This window comes from Haliotis cracherodii, unplaced genomic scaffold, assembly GCF_022045235.1.
Source record: "Haliotis cracherodii isolate W230 unplaced genomic scaffold, xgHalCrac1.p SCAF_23, whole genome shotgun sequence".
Taxonomy (NCBI): Eukaryota; Metazoa; Mollusca; class Gastropoda; order Lepetellida; family Haliotidae; genus Haliotis; species Haliotis cracherodii.
The window spans coordinates 915,473-939,022 of NW_027266279.1; the positions used below are offsets into that span (position 1 = coordinate 915,473).

The 23,550-nt window shown below is 38.5% G+C and overlaps 1 protein-coding gene across 2 annotated transcripts in view; it reads left to right on the forward strand.

Annotated features, from left to right (window-relative positions):
* The window catches only part of LOC139471618 (echinoderm microtubule-associated protein-like CG42247), a 95,947-nt gene that overhangs the window by 35,029 nt on the left and 37,368 nt on the right, over positions 1-23,550 (forward strand). The window contains exons 3-10 of one of the 2 annotated variants that reach the window (XM_071254006.1): positions 10,723-10,752; positions 13,686-13,715; positions 15,345-15,380; positions 16,077-16,106; positions 18,853-18,882; positions 19,782-19,802; positions 20,178-20,207; positions 20,547-20,576. The exons of the other annotated variant lie outside the window; for it this stretch is intronic. Of the exons in view, the coding sequence (XP_071110107.1) occupies positions 10,723-10,752; positions 13,686-13,715; positions 15,345-15,380; positions 16,077-16,106; positions 18,853-18,882; positions 19,782-19,802; positions 20,178-20,207; positions 20,547-20,576 (237 nt within the window). The remainder of the gene's footprint in view (positions 1-10,722; positions 10,753-13,685; positions 13,716-15,344; positions 15,381-16,076; positions 16,107-18,852; positions 18,883-19,781; positions 19,803-20,177; positions 20,208-20,546; positions 20,577-23,550) is intronic. 2 annotated transcript variants of the gene reach the window in all.

A 23,550-nucleotide genomic window follows, 5' to 3' on the forward strand; every position in this document is an offset into this window, starting at 1 on the left:
AGAGTCATGTTTCAACACTTCGTTAGACTCTCCAACGCTATTGGCGTCATGTCGTTAACTTGAGACGTTACATACATCGAACTGAGAAGCCTTCAAATACATTTATTTCTGGATATGAAAAGTTTAAATGATGGCACTTAAGCGTTTGTCAAAGACTTGGACGTGCTCCATTCCTCAAAGGGAGACAATGAAAATATCGATAATGTTCGGTGTAAGAGTTCCGCCTTTGTCGTTTATTGTAAAGTACTGATCTTCGAAAAGGAGTTCGATATTAAATACAAAACAAATCCCCACCCCGCCTGTCATCAATACACTGATCATCGTGTTGTTTATACCTAGCAACAATCAATACCTGTACATGTCAATCAATGACTGACGACCAATCAAATACCGTCAATCAATGACTTGGTCAAAATCCATATGCGTCCGTCAGTGATGCAATGTACAGTGACGCGGGTATATCGACCCGCGGCTGTCCGTTGTTGTGTTGGTTGGATGTACCGTCAAACGTCGTGATCCGTGGAGACACGTTAGATCCCGGGGAGTCGTACATCAAACTAGTCTCACCTCGACAGGGGGGTACTTAATTGTTAATAAGCTAACCGTCGTCCACGGGAAGTACCAGTGCCCCGAGGCTAGACATTTATCTGTTCGTCAACCATACATAAGTGTGTGGGTGTTGTTCCAACTGGTAGTCAATAATAATAATAATAATAATAATAATAATGATGATGATGATGATGATGATGATGATGATGATGATAATAATAATAATAATAATAGTCCGTTTAAATGGCGCTGTTCTCTATGCATAAACATGCTCTAAGACATTTATTATCCCGGTACAATGGATCCCGGTGTGCTCTCAACACTCATTCTCAGCTCCCTGGGGAGTATACAAACCAAGCTGCCAGTTAGAGAACGAACGAACGAACGAACGAAAGAGCGAATGAAACAATGGTATACATCTTAAACAACCTTAAAAAAAGTTTCCTGAAGCTAAACAAGCAGCTAAGAATGTTGCACATTATGTGTACATGTACGTTATAATATCAAAGAGGAACTCGTTAAAGATTTACAAAATCTCTTCACATTCATTCCCGAATGATTTTTAAACGTTGCCGGATATATACACAAAGAAAAAAGTTGAGCACTCCCGTATATTTTACAATGAAGAAACCAGTGCTGACATTCAAACAGTGACGTCATGAAATCGGATGAATGGATGTTATCTGCATGAAATTAACGTTAACGGGAAAAAGAAAAAAATAGACGACAGTAAAGTTGAGACTTTAATCGCACAAAGGGTGGTACTGTATTTGACCAAAAACAATAAGCACGACATGGATGAAACTAACGAGTCCAGAAAACAATGCACGGTTATCGCTGATGAAGAACAATGTCATTTTGAGTCAGAAGATACCAACCTGTAAATAACGTGTATAAACATCACAGCCCTGAGGGCTGTCCCATGTAAGGCGCCTGGTGAGCTGACGGGGCAATTGTTGTCCCAATGAAAAGCTGCAGCCAAATATACCCGAGTATGTACCATCCTCCCGAGGCAAGGGCGATGACTGATCATAAAAGTCCAGTTTCCACCCTTGCCGAACTAGGCTGGTTTTTCAATGCTCGATCGTATCGCCGACAGTGGCTATTTCGAGTTATGTCCCTTCTTTGTCCCTCCTATTGACCAACCAGATTCCACCGCTCATATCACTTGCAATTGCTTCAAACAAAATGGCGGCGCCATGTCAAGACGATTTTATCGATAATCAAGATCTATATTGTAATGAAAAGGACCTTACTCCGAGGAGAACATAAATTACTTGAGCACCTTGATTAAAAACATGAAAAGATTTGCAAAATATCTTTCGATGCCCAGTTAGCGGTACACATGCCTTGCAAATCCTTCAGTTGACTGAAATCAATGTTGCTTTCGAACCGGATGTCCAGTTCGTTACGCGAATTTGATTGAACTATGCATAGACTCGTAAGTCCAGGCAAAATGTAACTCCGGAATTCCAGCCTGGTCTTTACTGGTCAACTGGTCTTTACTAGTCAGTTAACGCCCTTGCCTTGGGTAGATGGTGGGTACTGGAGGATCTATTTTCTTAATGCCGGCCAAGGATGTCTCATAACTGCTCCAGTGGGTTTAAACTCGAACTCACGGCAGGCAGTGTGAATGTCATGACAGCGTTACTCTGGTGGAGGAAAGCTGGTGTAGATGGAACGATAGGGTCTTGGCGCAATGGGGCACTACAGGTGGTCCCATGAGTGAGTGAGTGAGTTGGGTTTTACGCCGCTTTTAACAGTATTCCAGTTATATCAGGGCATGTCAGCTTAATGTGGGAGGAAAGCCCGAAGTGATGCAGGTCTCAGACGTCTACCACTTCAGTGAAACCCACGAGCACGGGTATGGTGCTGACAAACCTAGAAACATAATCGGGGCGAATCGGGATTCGAACCCACAAACATAGGTTTGTGGCGTGCCCAAGGGACGCTACTCTGCACAGCGAATCGCGGCGCCTTAGACGTCTGGGCCATCCGTGCCCCCGGTGGTCCCATGAAGCTACGGATGTTAAGGATGCACTGAGAGATGGTCCTACACGGTGTACATAACTTTTTGTCTTTGTGTGATATATTGACCACATCCATTTTGTTATGCTTGATAATGCAGGTTAGGATTGGTGACTGTGTTAAGCCCCTTAATGTTAACGTTGTTATATACCAGACAGGCTGCCATACATACCACCACTGCCACCCACAACACAAAGAGATTAATTATATGGAAGACTTATGTTCCGCATCGAATACATCGTTGCATTCATTGTATACCAGACATAAAAGTGGCAAACCCCTTTCTGTAACAATAAGGAATATCTGCGAGAAGTACATCATGACTTCAGCAATCCATAGCGTTCAGGCGTACTAAGGAACAACTTTGTGTGACGTAATGCTACTGAATCTTTAATGTTTGATACATCGTTGTGTGACGCCAAACTAATGGTATTCTGTCTTCATCGAGTCGAAAAACATCCATGCGATTATCTCCGTACAGAAAGAGTCGTTGATGATGCTGTTTGAAGATGATGCAGTAATCCAGGCACCATGGGGGGGGGGGGGGGGGTTGGAGGGGGGATGATTACACTGAACAAGAATTAGCAACCAGACTTAGAACCTGTCAGCCGCCCTTCGTCGGACGGCGAGAGAGATGCAACAACGTACATGCATATACGTATATAACATTGTAAAGTTCACAAGACGATCAACAGAAATTGCAGAAGAATTATCGGATTATACTATGTAACCTACTGTGAGAAAAATATGGTGTACTGATGGAAAGTATGCGTTACTGAATTCTAGAAACCCCAAACCCTGTCTATATTAATAAGACATCTCTGCTGACAGCCGAATCTATTGTGTGATTCCGACTATGTCATGAGTACATGATTATGTATCACTATCAAATAGAAGAGGTGAGCATGTATTACCCCACCGGTGGCACATGTCACAAACACATACAAAGGCAAGTCAATTGTTCATAGGAACTTAAGGTGCAATTCAGTTTGGATATGGTACCAAGATCGCACGGGATGTGTTGATTGTAAAATTAAGTAATGGACACCAACATATGGAATGAAATACGTAGATTGAAGCACGATTCAGCGATAAATGTCAACATTGTGAAACAATAACGATTATGAAAATTATTATGACAACCAAACTGGCCCGAGTGTTTTCAGTACGTGGTTTGTCGCAGAACACAGACTCACAGCACGGCATGTTATGTAAATTTATTAACAACTGAACCAACAATAATATTATCTGTTATGAGCAATGACACGCACATCTTGACACTGACATTTGAACAGTTACAGATCAATAACACGTGTTATTTTACCTGGTTTCTCATTATCAGCCTCATAATGCAAACATAGCTGACATTCGATATAATGACAAAGATAGTGTTGGTTAAATGTTAAAAACCGTTAATTTACAGTGGGTAAATATTTCGCAATCGATATCCCACCATGACTTTGAAAAATAGTCGATCCTAAATGATCAATCAGAGGTTCAATTAATGATAATAACCTCTGATTAAACAGCTGAAATGACGGAATATTATACACATTCACAATATATATATATATATATATATATATATATATATATATATATATATATATATATATATATATATATATATATATATATATATATATATATATATTGCACATGAATAATCGGAGTATACTATGATAAATATACTGTATATATATGCAGTAAACTACGGCTATTACGAACTCAAAGGGACCATAAATTTTAAGTCGATATTGCTGTAGTTCGTTATAAGCATATATACAGCACATACACGTATACAGCAAATGGTCGGGACCAAAAAACAGTTCGTAATATCCGTCAGTTCGTTTTATGCGTGTTCTGCATAAACGTAGTTTACTGTAGTTTTTACTTTCTATCTAAATATGAGCAAGAAATTATGATATGTACAATTATAGGTTATGAAAAGGAGATGTCAGACTCTTACAGTATTCAAACTATGTGTAACAGTATATACAGCGCAGCACGTGCGGTTGTAAATTCAATTTGGTGCCGTCAAATCTGTCACTGAAATCTCTGAAATGGACTGTCTTCTGGCCTTCACTTTAAGGGTGTGTTACATGATGTTTTTACATGATGTATTTCAAAAACATAAGGACAAGATACACAAGGTCTTAAATGACAATATAAACTTTAAATTGTTAATAAAGTGGGTAAAATATCTAAATAAGTATCACGTATTATTTTACTGACACACCATTCGCGTTAGTGTATTTTTTACAAAACTAAAAAAACACTCCTTAAAGATTCAGGACTGACGTACAACAGATTCAGACGCAGGATCAGCTTCAAATTTACTGAACTGATGGAGAACTTTACTGATTTACCTCATGATCCGTTTCGACTGACAGTTATATCACTTGGAAAACACAGATGTGAGGGGAAATGGGGTTTAACGTTGCGTTCGAGATTATTGCACTTATATAGCGACGTGCATGCACGTGTGTGTGTGTGTGTGTGTCTACTTGTACTAGTTCGGACAAATGCCGATTTTATAGTGCTAGCTCACTGAGATACCATGCCATAGTTTAACATGAATACCCCACTCAGACACAGAACACTGACTCCGAGCGACCAGTCCTTGTTTTAGCCCCCTAATGCCAAGCACCAGGCAGGGTATCAACAATTACCATCTTTTAAAGTCATATGGTATAACGCGGCCAGGGATCGAACCCCGGACCTTCCGCTCTTCGGGCGGACGCTTTTTCACCAGACCACGGAAACGATCGGGTCACAATAGAACATGAATTATGATCAGAATACTAAAGATTGAGAATGTGCGAATGATTGTGTACAAAGGACCTTCGCGTGGTTCTTCTTCACAAACGGTATAATGGCCGGATTGCGTTATTGCCAGGTATAAACACAATATAAACACAATCCGGGGTATGCTCTGATCAATTTCAGCAGTTCGCCCCAGGCGTGGATTAACACACTGTTCCATGGATCCGCATGTACTGGATTCTGATTTTCGCGTTACCCGTTCGACACCCTTGGTTGATTCATGTCATCGTATCCCAATTGCGTGGATCGATGCTCATGACATCAATCACTGGATTGTCTGGTCCATACTCGATTATTTACAGACCGCCGTCATATAGCTGGAATATTTGCAGCGTTAAACAACAAACAAACATTATTTTTAATGATTTGATTACAGCTGTGTCATTGTTGACAGCATCGTAAAATAACATTCACAAACAAACTCACACAATGAGTACATGTAAGATAAACACTATTTAAAACATCTCCAGTGATTTTAGTTTCGGGAAATCATCCCCTTTACCAATATCAAATACGAAATTTTGAAACTGTTGAATTTATTATATTGCGTACATGTTCCACTCAAAAGAAGTAAAGAGCCACCCGATTCTTTTATATTACAATCGTTAATCTGTCAGACACATGGAAAAGTCTGGTGGTCCTTACTTCTTTTGAGTAGTATATTACATATCCACAGAATCCCTATAAACCTAATTTTATGTAAGTGTCACATCACTGGCAAGTAGGTGTAATTTATTAAAAACAAAAGCGAGAAAAAACATTTCTATAACAATAAGAAATATACGCGATTAAAGAAAAATATATTGATGTATGGATGTTCTTTGTACTTAAATATATTTCAATTAATCCATACTAGATAAATATAATGTATGAAATATGATACACTGGCAAGTAGGTGTAATTAATTAAAAACAAAAGCGAGGAAAAACATTTCTATAACAATAAGAAATATCCGCGATTAAAGAAAAATATATTGATGCATGGATGTACTTTGTACTTAAATATATTTCAATTAAGCCATACAAGATAAATGTTATGAATGAAATATGATACATAAGAATTTCTTTGTTTTATGCTTCCTTTCACAAATATTGTTAAATCTATCATGGATTTCTGCACTAAATGAATTTTTTGTCACAGAATAAAGATGGATATAGATTAACTGTTTAAACAAACCACCTGTGCTGGAAGTGTTCACAACACTGCATCAACATCAAACAACGTCTAGTCAGGATATTCTCAAAGAAGATCTCGCGGGACCAGAGAATTAAGTCAAACGCAAACAGAGACTGAAAGACACAAAAGAGCAGTCGAAGCCACTCTCACATCAATATTGATCATGTTTCTGCCATTATTGATTCCATGCCCCAGTTATGATAAGTATTAATCAATAGTTCTTGAACACAATACAACATTTTGTTGCAAATATATCGAGATACATATTCATGTAAAACTCAAGGGGGACATTGTTAAACGTAAGCTGTTTTTGTTTAGAAGCATCCTGAATAATGCCACTTTAATTTGCGACCAGATACCCTTTCATGTCCGCAAAACAACGAAGGGAGATAACTGTTAGTTAATCTCAAATCATGCTCATCACTTTTGGTAACACGAATAGTACCCGTTCAAAGACAACCTGTTTGCGATAATTTCTTTCGAAAAGGGAGGTAACTGCGAATAGTAAGAACAGTTTCTTTTACGCATGATAACCGTTGTCACGCACTGTCATGAATTCGTAATAAAGGTACCTTCGTTGCTAACGCCGGAAATATCATTTGGAACACACACATCTCGCCCTGTATCGCGTTGGCTTTAATTATTATTGAATGGAATTTTAAGTTGGTCGGCAAGCACTTTCGGCGTCATTAATTCCCGTCAATGTCCGAGCCAGGGTTTTATCTCAGACCACGAATTGCACGCCTTGCACGTGCACGTCTTGTTGCCAGGCGGTGGAGGAACAGAGTCATGGCCCAGAATTCTGCCAAGACGTTTAAGATAGAGCCAAATGTAAGTAACCCAATCGATTATTTGTCCATGGAACAATACTGTTATTGTTTTTTATGTACTTTCACGTCTAATAACGTATTGAAAATAATTGTTACTTAACAAATATGATCAGATACTAACGTCAATTTAATTCAAAACACTCTTATGATTCATATTGACCGTATGTATTTTCATCATTTTCACTTTTAATTTCAAGTTAACCGATACCCTCTCTTATTTACCGTTTTGTGATAATACAATTATTAGTATTTATGCAGGTAAACATTCTTACCGAACGAAAGTAGTATATACAGACAAAAGATAACAGATTTTTTTCTTTTCTTTTAACGGAGGAAATTATCATTGATATATCTAGGTACAAGATAGCTGTTCATGATATTATAACGTAGTTTCTTATGTTTAGAAAGCTGTTAATTATACGTTATGATATGTCAGGTTAAAGCACAGATATGATCATGATAAGTTCCTTCAGTATTTACCTTATTGTGTGATTTTCCGATAATAATCACCGACACAGATTGTTCACAATACTAAATGAACAGACAAATTGTTGGTTTTTGTGAAGGTGAAAACACGGACGGAGAAACCTATTTACTTTCAAAATAGCCCCGCTTCATTAGATTAGCACAGCTTGTTGTTTAGTTGAGGCAATTAACGACACACTTAATCAATCTCCGCCATCGTTTTCATCAAATATTAACATTTGTTTAAAGGGGAAGTTCGGACAAACACGTACGTGACTTCACAAACTATGTACTGACATGTAGCACATGGTTTGTCATCTATCGAAATATCATCTCAACTTCATTTGGTTTTCCGTGACTGATCGTAGTTTTATATTTCACGATCCGTGAAAAGAAATTCTCTCTGATATGTGGTCTAAATTAACAGCATGTTTCTTTTTGAACATGTAATGTTTTTGATATATTTAATAGTGCCAACTTACCTACTTGTCTAATAACGTCATTCTCAAGCACATTGACGTGTTCTAAATACAATGCTACTACTGGAAGAACTCAAGCACTTCCACATTATGTCACTGGCCTTGGAAACAAGTGCTGGAATGAAATTACAAACAAACTCAGATTAACGAATAAAATCTGCTGGAACAACCATCTGACAATTAGATTTTGTTTGTTTGTTGTTTGACGCCGTACTCAGCAATATTCCAGCTATATGACGGCGGTATGTAAATAATCGAGTCTGCATGGGTTGCTGAAGACCTTTTCTACCCTGGATCTTCACGGGTCGCTGACAATAAGAAGTCATTTCCAGTTGAAATTTGATTTTATTCGCAACCGCCAGTGATGTTTTCATCCCAAAACAATAATTTTAAGTATGGAGCTGCAGAGTTCCTACGACGATTTCAGGTGACAATGTCTGGATATACCAGTACATATCATTTGGGGTCGCAACTTGACACCCGCAGTTTGACGGTTCATTAGTGAGTAAACCCTCCACATACCCGGATGGCGGCCTCCACCCTGCGTCTCACAACACTTCCCACATTCACAAGAAATCTCTGCCGAAAGCAGAGTCGATTGTAGACTCCGACAATATCAGGAGCATGTGTTTATGAAGCACTGGCAAAAAAACATGATACCAGGTGCTCGCGAAAAAGTGAGCAAATCTTGCCCCATCTGTGGCACCAGTCACCAACACATGCAAAGGAAAGACAATTGTTCACCTGAAAAACCACACGGGACCATGAGGTACAAGTCAAAAAAGGGAATTGCAACGGACATCATATTCGACACTAATGCGTCAGATTTGGAAATGTCCTCAACATGTCTACCATAAAACCCTTTGAAAGCTTTAGCAAGGCTGTAACCTTGATCAAACAACATTTGGGCTAGATGAGTAAGACGCTATTTAAAATCGTGGTAGAAAGAGCATGCTCGATTGTACTGAAACTGCAGGACTAGTGCTCGACATAAAGGGAAAAGTCACTATTGGAAAGTGGAAGACATCCTTTGTGCCATACAGTCTTGTGGAGCGTGTTTTGTCACTCTGATCCACACATGAAACAGATGAGGTGGCCTCACTGGTCTCCTGTATTTCTATTTTAGGTGAGTAAACCAGTGGAAGGACATTGGCTATTTGATGATAATACCTTGGACGATAGATATATAACGAAGAACGTATTCTTACACGTGGAGAACACAAATACTTTAATTCAAAATAATATAAAATATCAGAGATAAAAAGTCTCGATTCTCCGCCGTTGGGTGTAAAAGGCAAAATTGGTGAAAAGTTTATGAATGGCTCACTGAAAATCAGTGATGACGAATGCCGTTCTCGAAAAGGCAATGCATATCCCGTTCTACCGGTAGCAGCCACGGTTTATTGGGGAAATGAAATGTGTCGGTTACATCGTGACCTTAGCCATACTGCCCAGCTACCTTGACGTTTCCATTGGGTGCCTTGAGCTTACAGTCAATATACTGTCAATATTTCATGCGCCTACATTGATTAGACTATCCCTTGGAAACACAAAGAACTGCATGGTAGAATTGATACTGATGCCACATCGTTTCCTTCATGCAGTAATTGAGGCCCTCATTCATATATGTTTGTTTGTTTGTTTTTTATCTCGGAAAGGTAGGCCATTTACTTAAGCATTTCTTAAAAAAACTGACTCTTAATATTTACAAGATACTCGTGATAATTTAATCTTAATTTTACGTTCCAATGTCGATTTGAGGACTTCATTCATACCTGAGTTATGTTCATAAACAGAAGCCCAGTCCTTGATAATTACATTAACTTCTCGATAAGGATAAACACATTGTAAAACTACTTTGAATAAGAGCCACTTAAAGCCTTACACGAGTCGCCCATCACAGAACCTCGCTGACAGGCATAGTGAAAGCAATGGCCTTTTCTCTCAACTGGTTTCATAGGATGATCTGTGTGTTTCATCAATGACTACGATGGATAGCCTCAAGGGAAAAATAATGTCGACCCGTCTTGAAAGGAATGATGTACTTTGTCTCAGCAAATATATTACTTGTATCAGCACAGTATTACAGCTAATGTGTTAACTCGGGCCTTGAACAATGCTTTTACTTACCGTTGTCTGTAAGAGGTATATAAAACGTATTAAACACTTCAAACAGTTTCTTGATTTAGTATAATATAGTTGTAGTTGATGTTGATTAATACACACATGTCCTTAATAAAGTCGGAATCGGACAACTGACTCTAGTTTTAGCAGATATTTCTGATGATGGTTTCAAATGGAAACAGTTTTTGTTGGTTTTACTTCATTATCCCACCACAATAGCATCTGATTGACATATATATCTTCAGGAGGAGGAGTTCTATGAACAGCCATCAAATGTAAGTACTGGCCACACCCTGCATGTTGATGTTGCATGTGTCCCAGTATGCCATGTGTCCCAGTATGCCATGTGTCCCAGTATGCCACGTGTCCCAGTATGACATGTGTCCCAGTATGCCATGTGTCCTATGCAGTATGCAATGCTCATGTTCCTCTTTCTTCATGCGTGTCTTTCCTTGAAACGAAAGAATATACCTGAAATATAGGATACTGTGATGTGCTAGTAAGAACATGTTCAAAGTACTGAAGAAACAATACTGAATTAAAACATTCAGTATTGATGAGTTAGTAAGTTTAATTTAGTTTTGTAAACAAAGTTGTTACAATTATATATAAATGGCGGTAGATGACGCATGATACTATCAAGAGCGGATTTACATGCCAGAGCTTCTTTAACGAATTTAGCACATTTATTAAGGATTGATACATTAATAATTTTTTAATTTACAAATATTTGATGAAAAATCCCAATTCGGTATGTACTTATTTCTCAATGATACATATGCCTCGCAATGAAATAGCGACACGTTTCAATCAGTATAATTGCTTATAGAATGGGTTTATACTGTAATCAAAGCTATATAGCTCTGATCCGTGTCCAATATTGACATCAATCTTCATTGCAAACGCGTTGTTGAGAACAGCTCTTGGGACGTGCAAGTGAGATGTGTGAAAAGTTCATCCGGAAAAGGGAGCGTCCTATGTCCAACAATTTCACACCAAAATCCAGAATGAAGGTCCGGATTAGACAGACTGAACTTGCTGAATAATTAAAGTAGTAAACTGAGGACGGTGAATTTGATCCGGTATTGACAGAAATCAAGATCAGAATCCGGTTCAGACAGATTTCAGTTCCGGTTTGCATTTTACACTTTTATTATATTGTAAATTTATAGTAAGTGAACATGGTTGCCTTGCTCGTGTCATACATACATGTGAAATAGAGGCATGTATTACATCCATTGTGTATTTCTGACGTAATCGAGAAAATGAAACTAAAAATCTTGATATTCCACAACCTTTCAAATGGCTTTCATAATTGTATGGCTATTTTCTTTGCAATCGCATAGCTGTAAGGAAAGTCCTTATGTGCTGAGAAGAGCAAAGAACTAAAGCATCAAAGTAATTTATAATAACGCTCATCGTTGGCAGTGCTTTAGATTTAACGATGTGGTGCATGGCCGACACATCTACAGGCGCGGCAGACAGTCATAGATACAAATTGTGTAAAATCTACCATTTAATGAGCCTTCAATTGTTTTACGTGCCCAGAGTCAAGATGTCACTACTCCAGGAGAGGTGAGGTCAGACTTACCTTAACACATGCATCATTAACTAGCTGTTGTACAGACTGCATGCGTCTGCATGATACTGTGACATCGGGAAACTGCATGCAACCAAACCATGCACATGTATGCATGCACAGAATGCTACATGACACAAATGCATGCATGGTTATGGTGTTAAGGCTTTTACACATGTATAAAACACATCGTAATGCACAGTTCAAAACAAGTTAGAGATCATGAATATATTGCGGATACAATCTTTTAAGTTGTGCCCTCAGTCTTTACCCAAAATTATTCATGATCCCTAACGTTTTTGTTCAGTATGTGACGAGCAAGGTGGTTCATACAAGTGATGATGCTATTCCTAACCCACTGCCATCTTTATAGATATCCTGCATGCCAGCTTGGCTTGATTTCGACCTAGTGTAGACATATACTACTCAAAAAAGGTTAAGGATCATCCGATTGCTTCATGTTACAATAGTTTATCTGTTAAGGTAAGACAGATTAACTATGATAGTATAGAAGAATCCGTAGTCCTTACCCTTTTGACTAGTATAGCTTGCTTAGTTTTAGTGCATGATTTAGTATTCAGAAGTAAACTGTATCCCATCTTCAGAAGTTTGTGTCAAGGTTACAGATATATTGATTTCTCAAGACACGACAGCTTATATCGTAGTATGTTTGTTTACGGTAACCTATAAGATGCATGACATGTATTATTTATATACAATGTTAACAGTGTGAATAGGAAACATACGTTAAGTACAGGTGGTAGTTGTATTTTATTGAGCGGGTTGTGTGGGCAAAGGCACAGAATCCACTGCTGACCCGAAAACGATGCATCAATCAACAACAGTTATTTATTAGACAACTGGTATGGCACAAAACAGCGAGTATTGTGTAAAGTATATTAACTTTATTGTGTTATAGGTATCCTGATTATGTTAGGTGAATGTAGATTGCGTTTCGTGATAGTCTTTTTATCAGTAGTTTTTTTTCAAAAGATTAAAAGGAAATTCAAAAGTTAACAAAAGCGTACTGGTTAGCTATTTATATATGAACTAAATATGCTTGCTATTTTATCCTCATTTATGTTGTTCTGTACATATTTGTTGATTTGCTTTTGGGTACGACATGAACAACGCCATTATCCCAAGAAAAGAAAAGAAGTTCACTTTGCATCACGAAGGTGTTGTTTCACCAGATTCAGAACAATGAAACAATTTCACGGAGTGTATAAAATTGAATCAAATTCGAATTGTAATCGAGGAATACAAAACAAATGACGCTTTATAGAGTCAGTAACAATGTACAACAACTATTATTTGGTGGTTTACCCATGAGGAGAAAGCTAACCAGATTTATGACATGATGGTGGATGTCTGTAACCAAGAATACATGCACGTCTCTTATACGGTCTTGTCCACACATAGGTATTCCGTATGTAAAATCTAACTGGCCGTTCTACTTTTTAATATATTTTTGTCAAATTGCATGGATTATTTTTATATTTATACAGCTTTGAACAGATTTGTATTGCTTTTGTTCTTAGAAGTGATCAGAAAGTATATCATAGTATATTAAAACAACTGCCTATTTGGATTTTATTAATGTCTTTTACTGTCTCCCGATTCACCAAGGAAAATCTGTACGAGGACATTCAACGACAAGTAAGTACAAGTTGTATTGTATCTGTTTTTTGAGAGGTTATGCGTCGTGTAATCGCGATCGCCTCCGTGGTCTAGTGGTGGAGCGTCCACCCGGAGAGCGGAACCCCGGTCGCGTCATACCAAAAGACGTCAAAAGATGGTAATTGTTGCCACCCTAAATGTTTCATTTGTTGGCAGCGTGGACATAAACTGACGGGTGAAAACAAATTACTAAGTTATTCCAAACGAAATCTTTTGATTTTGAAGTTCCGTCATCATGTGATTTGACGGTTTATGACGTCACGGGCACAGTTAGACAGTGGGGTTAAGTGTTCAGTATTCTAGAAAGTAGTTAGTGTTCTGATACACAATGAAATTACATTGAAGGAGAGAAATCACACAGACGAGCCAATAACGCGTACGTCCTCTATTGGAACGTAAACATGCAATGAGTGGACGTCGAACTGAGAACGTCCGACGTCGGATGAGGGCTGCTGAAATCAAGCGTCATTCCTCAACCAGTGTCTGAGCAGTGTCATTCCTCAACCAGTGTCTGAGTAGTGTCATTCCTCAACCAGTGCCTGAGCAGTGTCATTCCTCAACCAGTGTCTGAGCAGTGTCATTCCTCAACCAGTGTCTGAGTAGTGTCATTCCTCAACCAGTGCCTGAGCAGTGTCATCCCTCAACCAGTGTCTGAGCAGTGTCATCCCTCAACCAGTGTCTGAGCAGTGTCATTCCTCAACCAGTGTCTGAGCAGTGTCATTCCTCAACCAGTGTCTTAGCAGTGTCATTCCTCAACCAGTGTCTGAGCAGTGTCATTACTCAACCAGTGTCTGAGCAGTGTCATTCCGGCTCTGCGTCCGAATGCCATGCATTCATGCACTCAATCTCTTTGACACGGTCAGTCTGCTGACTGGACGACCAAGGGCCGTTGCAGATGATGACGTTGCCGTCAAGAATCTGTTGCTAAGGTGCAAAACCCGAAGGTAGTGGTCCTCGTCGGGCCCCACAGGCGATCTACCGCTCCTAAGCCTGTCCCTTGTATTGCTAGTTTGTCGGAAACGCGTCTTCAATCTTGCTGATTGTGTGCGCGCCTAAGATTGTTGCCACATGGCTATTGATAGCCCCATCTGTTTGACACAATGCCCCTCTCTCTCTCGTGTCATAATCTTGGCAGTGTTGTGATTGTTGTCATTTTTTGCAGTTCCCGATGCTAAATGTCGATGTTACGGTTCTTTTATGCCCTTATACCAATTGGAGATCGGTCTGCGCGTGAATTACATTTTTATCGTTTACACTATTTTTTTCGGTATTTGAGCAATAACATTTGACAATTTCACAAACGGCCATGTTGGCTGCGTTTGGTTAAAACATATTTTAATAAACACCTCTATATAAAATACAGCAATTTATTGAAAGATTTGACATTTGACGATAATGTGGTATCGTTTCGTTCGCCCGTCGGTTTGCATATGTTCAAACTGATGTTCCTGATGTTGCATATCGAAGCTCCATCGTGTCAAACGTTGAACCCGAATAAACGATACAAATCTTTTGTTGCCCATTAACACAGAGATCTACAGTAAGGTAGTGTCTAATTATCACACATTGATTTTCTATTAAGTACACAGTATTACTGCTTTCTTTAAGGATTCAACGGAGAAAGAGCTGGAACGTCTAGAAGATGTGAGTTCTTCAATTACATAATATTGTACGCAGTTCGGGATTCATTATACTGATTCTTATTGTAATATCTGAATATAGAATATCATCACTTTGATGTTCTTCGACATTGTTTGCGTGACCTCAATTACAGAGGAATGTGTATCACTTTAAGTCAGTCCAATCCTTCACTATTGCCATTTAATGTTCGTAAATCAAACATAACGTACTACCCGAGCAGAGACCATGTGTTCTGAAGGTTACTCACACCTACAAGGTCATGCATGTTTTACACGTACAACCACAATGGGGTTCCTGGTTAGAATGGCTCCCTGCAAGGAGGCGAGTTGGTGGATCGGGTGGCCGGGTTCGGAGACTTGTCTGTCATCGTACCCCGGGAATATGACTACAGTAAACTACGGTTCCAACGAACTCAAATGGACCACTAAATTTAGTTCGTTATAAGCGTAGTTCGTTATAAGCATATATCCAACAACTATACAGTAAATGACAGGGACCAAAAATTAAGTTCGTTATATCCGTCAGTTTGTTATAAGCGTGTTCGTTATAAATGTATTTTACTGTATTGAAGTGTGTAAATAGTTATTTTTTCTCAATTTGTAAAAACTACATTGGCATCAAAATGTATTTCTGTCCTTGATGTGAACGTCATGCGACATTCTCTCACTGTTTCTCCTTTTTCTTAACCTATTAATCTAGACTTTCGAGGAAAAACGACAGTCTGCATATGTAAGTATACTTTGATGAAATAAAGGGAAAGCAATGGTGGCCACAGCGTACAGTAGCGGACAGGTCACAACTCAATTGAAAGCTGGCGGGGTAGAGTAGGTGGATTGGTTTCGTCACTCATGAGAGTTTCTAGACCTTCGGTCATGCTCCGTGACTTCCTACTATATTTGTCTCTGTTATAGCAGAGTAGGAAATGGGTACCCGGTAGTATGAGCTGTGAATACAAACTTCCAAGTGTAGGACATGCAGCTTAGTCTGTATATTCCCTAGGGAGCTGAGAATGAGATGGATTACACACTAATACGTTGTGTAATAAGTTGCTTACTATCATCATTACATCTGGTGTATTGGTTAGTATACTTGATAAACAATGTATTAAAAGGTGACATCAAATATTCCCGTCCATGTCAATTTATTTCTTTAGTGGTGTGTTGAAAAGGAAATGGACAAAATATTGATATTTAGGGGACTTCAGGCGTACAATGCAAAAATGTGACAATGCTATTCTGACATGCGGTCTGTGGGGAAAGACGTAAACACACTTACATTGAAAGGGTTCATTCCAGACACTTGCTATTAGTCCATATAAGATATTCACAGTGAGAAGCATCCACGTTAAAAGCAGTAGTTTTTTATTGTGTTTGGAATGAATACTGTCAACGGATATAAATAATTTCTGTGAAGTTTGAAAGGGATCTAGCATCATCAATGGTTATTTCAGCTCTGAACTTGAATATAAAAGGTGATTATGAGGACCTACGAAGGCTTCCCGCAAAATATAGTACATCGATATTGTCTTTACATTTTCTGATCTTTCATTTCTCTCTATTCGTGGTATCAGACAGCTGAGAAGGAAAATACCAAATCTGTAAGTATTATCACGTAGAATGTAAAATGTATCTCACGTTATAGCTTTCCTACCCTGTAGACCACAAGATCGAAACAAGAAGGTACTTGATCAATGAACAGGTGTCATCCACAGAGATGATAGCGACGGACGAGGGGGCACGGGCGGCCCAGTCGTCTAAAGCGCCGGGATTCGCTGTGTTGAGTTGCGTCCCTTGGGCACGCCAGAAACCTATGATTGTGGGTTCGAATCCCGATTCGCCTCGATTATGTTTCTAGGTTTGTCAGCACCATAGCCGTGCTCGTGGGTTTCACCGAAGTGGTAAACGTCTGAGACCTGCATAACTTCGGGCTTTCCTCCCACATTAAGCTAACAAGCCGTGATATAACTGGAATACTGTTAAAAGCGGCGTTAAACCCAACCCAACTCACTCAGTGACGAACGTGCATCAAACGTTTCCATTTCATATATAGTATACGTCTCATAGAACATACACGTGGTAGGTCTTCTTGGTAGGACTTTGTAGTTGTATGTGGCATATGAATGGTAGATTGTAATATAATAAACAAATCTACATGTAATGTTAAGGAACACCGGATTCTTTCATATTACTACTATAACAGTGGATCTGTCATGGCATCTGCAGCAATCTGAAAGAATCGAGTAGTACAATAAAACCTCTTGAACACTTGAGTAGTCGTTAACTTTCTTAGTGAACTATAAAACTAGATCGGAGAATATTAAAATGTTACGGTTTAAGATAGTTTAAGGTACAGCAACTAAGAACCAGAACAATGAATCTTCTACTGATGACGTCAAAGTGGGAATGACGTTATCTTTGGTGTGATGTCATAAACAATGTGATGTACATTTGTATTACGACAATACAACCTGTTACAGAATAGACCTACCACAGATCTGAGTCCTACATAGAGATTACTTTCATCGCGCGTCAGAGTTAGTTTAAACCGTAGTGGCTTCAGTAATCTTTAAACTTTATGGAGAAGAATCAGCGGGTTGGTATGGCTACACAGTAGCTACATTGTACAAGGTTTTCAGTGTTGTTAAAGTCATAGCGCAGAGCATCCTGTCATGCATCGTGTGTACTTCAGTCATCCTTTGCAAATATCTGACATGAACGCCAGAGAATAACCAGTCTCGATTATCCACCTGGCGTTAAAGTAGCGGCAAATATTACCTGAATCGATCTCTGAAAATCACTTATGACACTAGGTGTTCTCGAAAAGGATAAACATGTCCTGCCCAACTAAGTTCATTGCGTCTGGTTTCTGTTTCTTTGTAACATTGCCAAAGCCACACTTGACAAATAATGAATAATGGCATCATTTTCTTCCAAGGTATATTATTTTCCTTAGACCAAATGTAGGAAGTTTGACAAAGATGGCCCATTCTTTCTTTGTGTTGATCAGAAATTAATCAGTCATAGAATCGCATCATTTGGTGATTTATGCGAACACATTAAATATTAGTTATACATGTATTATGATCATGGAATAACACGTCAACTTCTTAATATGCCATGCCTTTGTTATGATTATTTCGTAGTCCGCTGGAGATGATTGACGCTGCACAAAAGTGTTTGCCTAACAACTGGATCTGGATGATATAATTGAGATTACTTAGAGTTACTATGATAAACTCGTGCATGGAGGTGTTTATAACAAACAGGAGAGGGTGCAGTGTTTCACTCCGACATCAGCGTCTGTCTGCGGAGCAGTCAAGGGCAGGTTTTGAGTAAGCAGGAAGCGATCATACTGTTAGTTCATCAGCTTTTAAGAAAGAACTTCATGACACAAAATTAATGTTGCCTTTTTGCGTTAGCAGCTGAATATGTGAACAAGTAATTATGAATATAATGTTGTGTGTTCCCCCTTCTAGACAAGAGAGAAGAAACAGCGTACGACATCTGTAAGTATAATTGTGAAAAATCCAATGTTATCCTTTGTTGTATATCATTAAAATGGTCTCTTTGATGTATCCATTTTGATTCTGTACACAGCCGTGGCCAATGTTTTCACTCATCCCCATATTCCCCATCTTCTACCCATGTTAACAGTTACAAGTGTGAACCGTTGTGTGGTAAACGGGCGGTAGGGTAGCCTGATGGTTAAATCGTTCGCTGGTCACGCTGAAGACCCGGGTTCGATTCCCCACATGGGTACAATGTGTGAAGCCCATTTCTGATGTCTCCCGCTGTGATATCAGTGGAATATTGATTCAGGCGGTGTAAAACCATACTCACTCACTCTGTGGTACACGTTCACTGACAGATTGTTAGAACCCTATGTATTCCGACACGATATTGCTTGTTACCAAATTGTAACAAACAATCTCTGTCGTTGTGACGTCAAATGATGTGGAAACTTCTTAACGTGGCACTAAACCCTGCTATTCTATTTAGAAACTGGCACTTAAGTTTAAGGACGTCATTTGCAAACATATATGAAAGTATAAATGTCATGAAAATCCGGTTATAAAAGCTAGGCTTATGCCCAGACGCCTTCCAAAACATGGTATATCTACGTGAGAATACATACATGCAGCGAAATAGTATCTGATGCAAAACAAACGCCATGCTCATTGGAGAAATGTTTCAGATAGCTCAGACCCGCACATCACTGAGTGTCGGCTGAAATGTATTTTTAATTCACTTTCATTATAAATTCATAATGATCCATAGGTTTTGTACCTGTCTTATGATCTGACGTCAAAATATGCTCAACTCGTTAATTAGAAAGTTGTGCAATGTTCCATAACAAGGGTTGAACATATTCTAACTGTTCCTTCTCTTCCAAAATCTGGAAAAGAACCTTGGCAAGTCCAAAATCGTAAGTAATCCTATTTACGTACTACAGAAAGTCATATCGTTCCTAAATGTCGCCTCTATTTACCTAGCTGTATAGATTTATTTAAACGATGTAGAGTTGTTTAACAATTAAATGCAAATTATTCCACATTAACGATTATTTTCAAGTAGGTATTCTTGCAAAACATGACGAAGAAATATCAATATATCAATATATATATTATATATCAATACTGTGTCATCGCCACTCCGGCCGTTAATCCTTGCAATAGTCATTACACTTAGACACAATCAATCCAACCTCATACCAAAGCTGAACATCACGTGACTAAGGAAGATATGCTTGGTTTGTTTCAAATGTATCAATATTCTCATCTTCTTCACTCGTGCCCTGCAGCCAGAAAGGAAGAGATACAGCTCTCGAGCTGTGAGTATACCTTAATTAGTGATATCATGCATGTGTGTGTCATAAGGAAACCTGTCGTAGCTTATATATACAACGTACACACTGACGAGAACATGTGCATCTGAACAATCTTCTTTTCGGTATTGTGAGGAGGAAAACATCACCTCTATACTGAATATACACGTCAAACATGTTACTAATATCATATGACGTAGCCACATAGAGGGAAAGGGAAATCGAAAACAAACATCTAACAGTCAATGCCGGATGTTGTGTGAACTGTATTGGGTTGCACTGTATACTTGTAAGAAGATTGATTGATTGATGGTCATTTTCAGGGTGATATATTTGATATTTAAGGTTGAGAGAAAGAAGGAAACAACAAAACTTGTAAGTACATGCCCTGCTTTATCCATCCCCTATCCCACGACTAGTGCATGCCCTATCCCACGACTAGTGCATGCCCATGTTCGTAGCCCTATAAATATGCATGACAACCATAGTTTAGCAACAAATTTTATTTGGGATAACATTTGTTACATTTGACCACTTTCTAAATGGCATTGTGTGTTCATAACCATAGTTTAGATACGTATGGTAATCCGTGTGGCCCTGCCTTATCTGTGTGTGTTTTCTCTACCGTCTATGTGTTGCATGGTTACATAGAGGATCCCATCGTATCTCTGTTGAGAACACATATATCAACAGCAGTCAATAACGTTAAAAGTTTCGAGGACTGCAAGCGGTGTGATGCTATTTCATTGAAGGGCTATTTCCTTGGTTAAACCATTCTGACGTCGTGCTATTGTTGCAGTTGATTCTGAGCCAGGAATTCACCGGCTATTCTGAGAGTTCGTTTTAACAAGTAAAACTGACCTAACTAAAGGTTATTATGCAAAATAATCAAGAAATTATATATCAACCATGATTTGGTTTAAATCAGAAAAAATCACTCGAATGTGTTGATGCCAGAAGTAGAATCAACTTCTTCGAGTGATTTCTCCATTACAGACATCACAAGGGGTATCTCCTGTCTGGGAGATAAATGATTGATTTCATTTACAATCATGATCTGGAATGCTGAGTATTATCTTTACATGTGCTTTATGACGATCATCTGGTACATAAAGTCATCATCTCGTTTTGCAGGTAATGAATTTCACAATAATGATCCACGGATCGACAAAGTCAACAGTGTGTGACATACCAGTAAACTGAATTAATCATTTCAGAATGACTAAAGATGTTATCTCTTTTTCCATTGATTTTCATTTGCGGACAATGTCCAAATACTAGTATATGACATTACAAATTAATTTCTATTATTTAGCCTACATAGTTGTTCATTAAATACAACAGTGGATTTGAAGTATTTGAATTACATTGAACCATTTGGACGGATTCTTCTGGTATAAAATATGTTGTATGAACTTCTGTCATTGATCGGATGCAAACTGCAAGTGTTTACTTGAACTATTGATTTGTACAAAGTCGACACCCACACAGAAGCCTTGGCAACACACCTTAACCCGTCGCAGTCTTTCCTTACAAAACACTGGATGGCAGACTTTTCCACTTAACAGATTAAACTGAAACCCCACAGTCCACTGATGAAAGCATCTGTAAACATACTTCATTATTTGTGAATCAGGCATCACTCCTTAAAGTCATCGTTTACAGCAATGTGTCTTTTGACAGACAGTGAAATCAATTGAAACTTTGATTGCTTTTCTGTATTTTTTTTCATCAAAAGCTTGTGTTTCTCGGCAGACCTTCATAAAGGAAATGTGAATGAATATTTCAATTAGACGCAACTTTGTTCGACTTGGTCTACCTGTTGTTCTTTGTGAAGCTGAATTGGATCAATCCAGCGATGCGTTGTATGTATTCTAGCCATCCTTTGTAAATATAAACGTCAACGTCAGAGAAAAACCTGTCTCGATTATCCACCGAAACAGATTCAATGAGGGTAAAAGGCGAAATAGCGGAGAAAAGTGATGGAAATCAGTGATGACACAGGGTGTGGGGGATAAGGGTAAGCATACCCCAACCCACCCGCAGCACCCCCCAACCCACCCACAGCACCCGCCACTCACACAATTGGCACAAAAAGGCAAGAGCTTGTTTGTTGCTTGACGCCGGACATATGATTGGGATAACTGTTGATGACCATTAACACTTCTTTCCCATCCACTGTGGCTTTTTGTCACGCGCGGAATTGCCGTACCTAATGACTAAGATTAGACAGTCATCATTGCTCCATTGATTTGATACATAATGGATGTGATACGACCATTGCGTCCGCCATCCAATTTTTTGTTCCTGCAGAAGTAAACTTTCAAATATTTCAATATTCAATTTATTGAATTGTGTTACGTTATCACACAGCTAAAAGAGTGGTAAAGTCGATAAATTTCACCTCGCATCTTTCATGATACCAGCTTCATTTCAAACTGACAACTCCTGAAGCATATCTAGTTCTAACATATAATGTGAACGGTATGCTATTGATTATAATAGCTTACTAAGGAGATTGTCCAGGTAGGATTGTATGCTAGCAGCCAACCATATCCCTGCAATCGAACTTTTACAAAAAAATATTCTGAAGTGCAATTAATGTTCTTGTTACCGTTTTCAATTATCATCTCAGTTATAGGTGAAAGTCAGAAATCAATCGTTGCCATGGATACAACAGTAAACATATTAAAGTGTAATTTGTATATATGCGAAATTGTATCACCAGTTTGCAAAAAAGTTGATTATTTATCGATAACTGAATAATAAAATAATTATTGTTTATGAAATAGACTGCGTTGAGGTTACTTAGAACCATGCTTTTCCTAAATGTGTTAAAGAAACAATGAACATTTTCACATGGTAAATGAGCAGATGATAGTCATTGCGCGTGACAGTTATCAACAGCATACACAGAATATGACGCACGTTATGCTTTATCCGAACATTGCATTGAACGGCACATGTTAAATGCTCTAAAAATACATTCTATTTCTATATTTTGTCGAATCCTATTTTGAAGTGAAAAACACATTTGTTGAAACTATAACACCTAAAGCTCTACTCTAGAAATATTCTTTATTATGTCTTTATTTAATAATTAATTCAAGAAACAAACTACGTCATGCGAGATGGGATAAGAAGGTGTGTTTGACACTTTCCTCTCGAGTAACGAACCTAGGTGTATTTGCGTCCGATGAGATACCTTCAACGTTCTTTTGGACAAAAAGGCAATCGTGCATATTTTGTTATGACGATCAACAGTCACCAGTAAACATCTAGTTTCCGTGGTAGTGCACTGTCCTCAGTGGAAAAACTTAACGATCTGTCTCCTTACTTGGCATCCCAA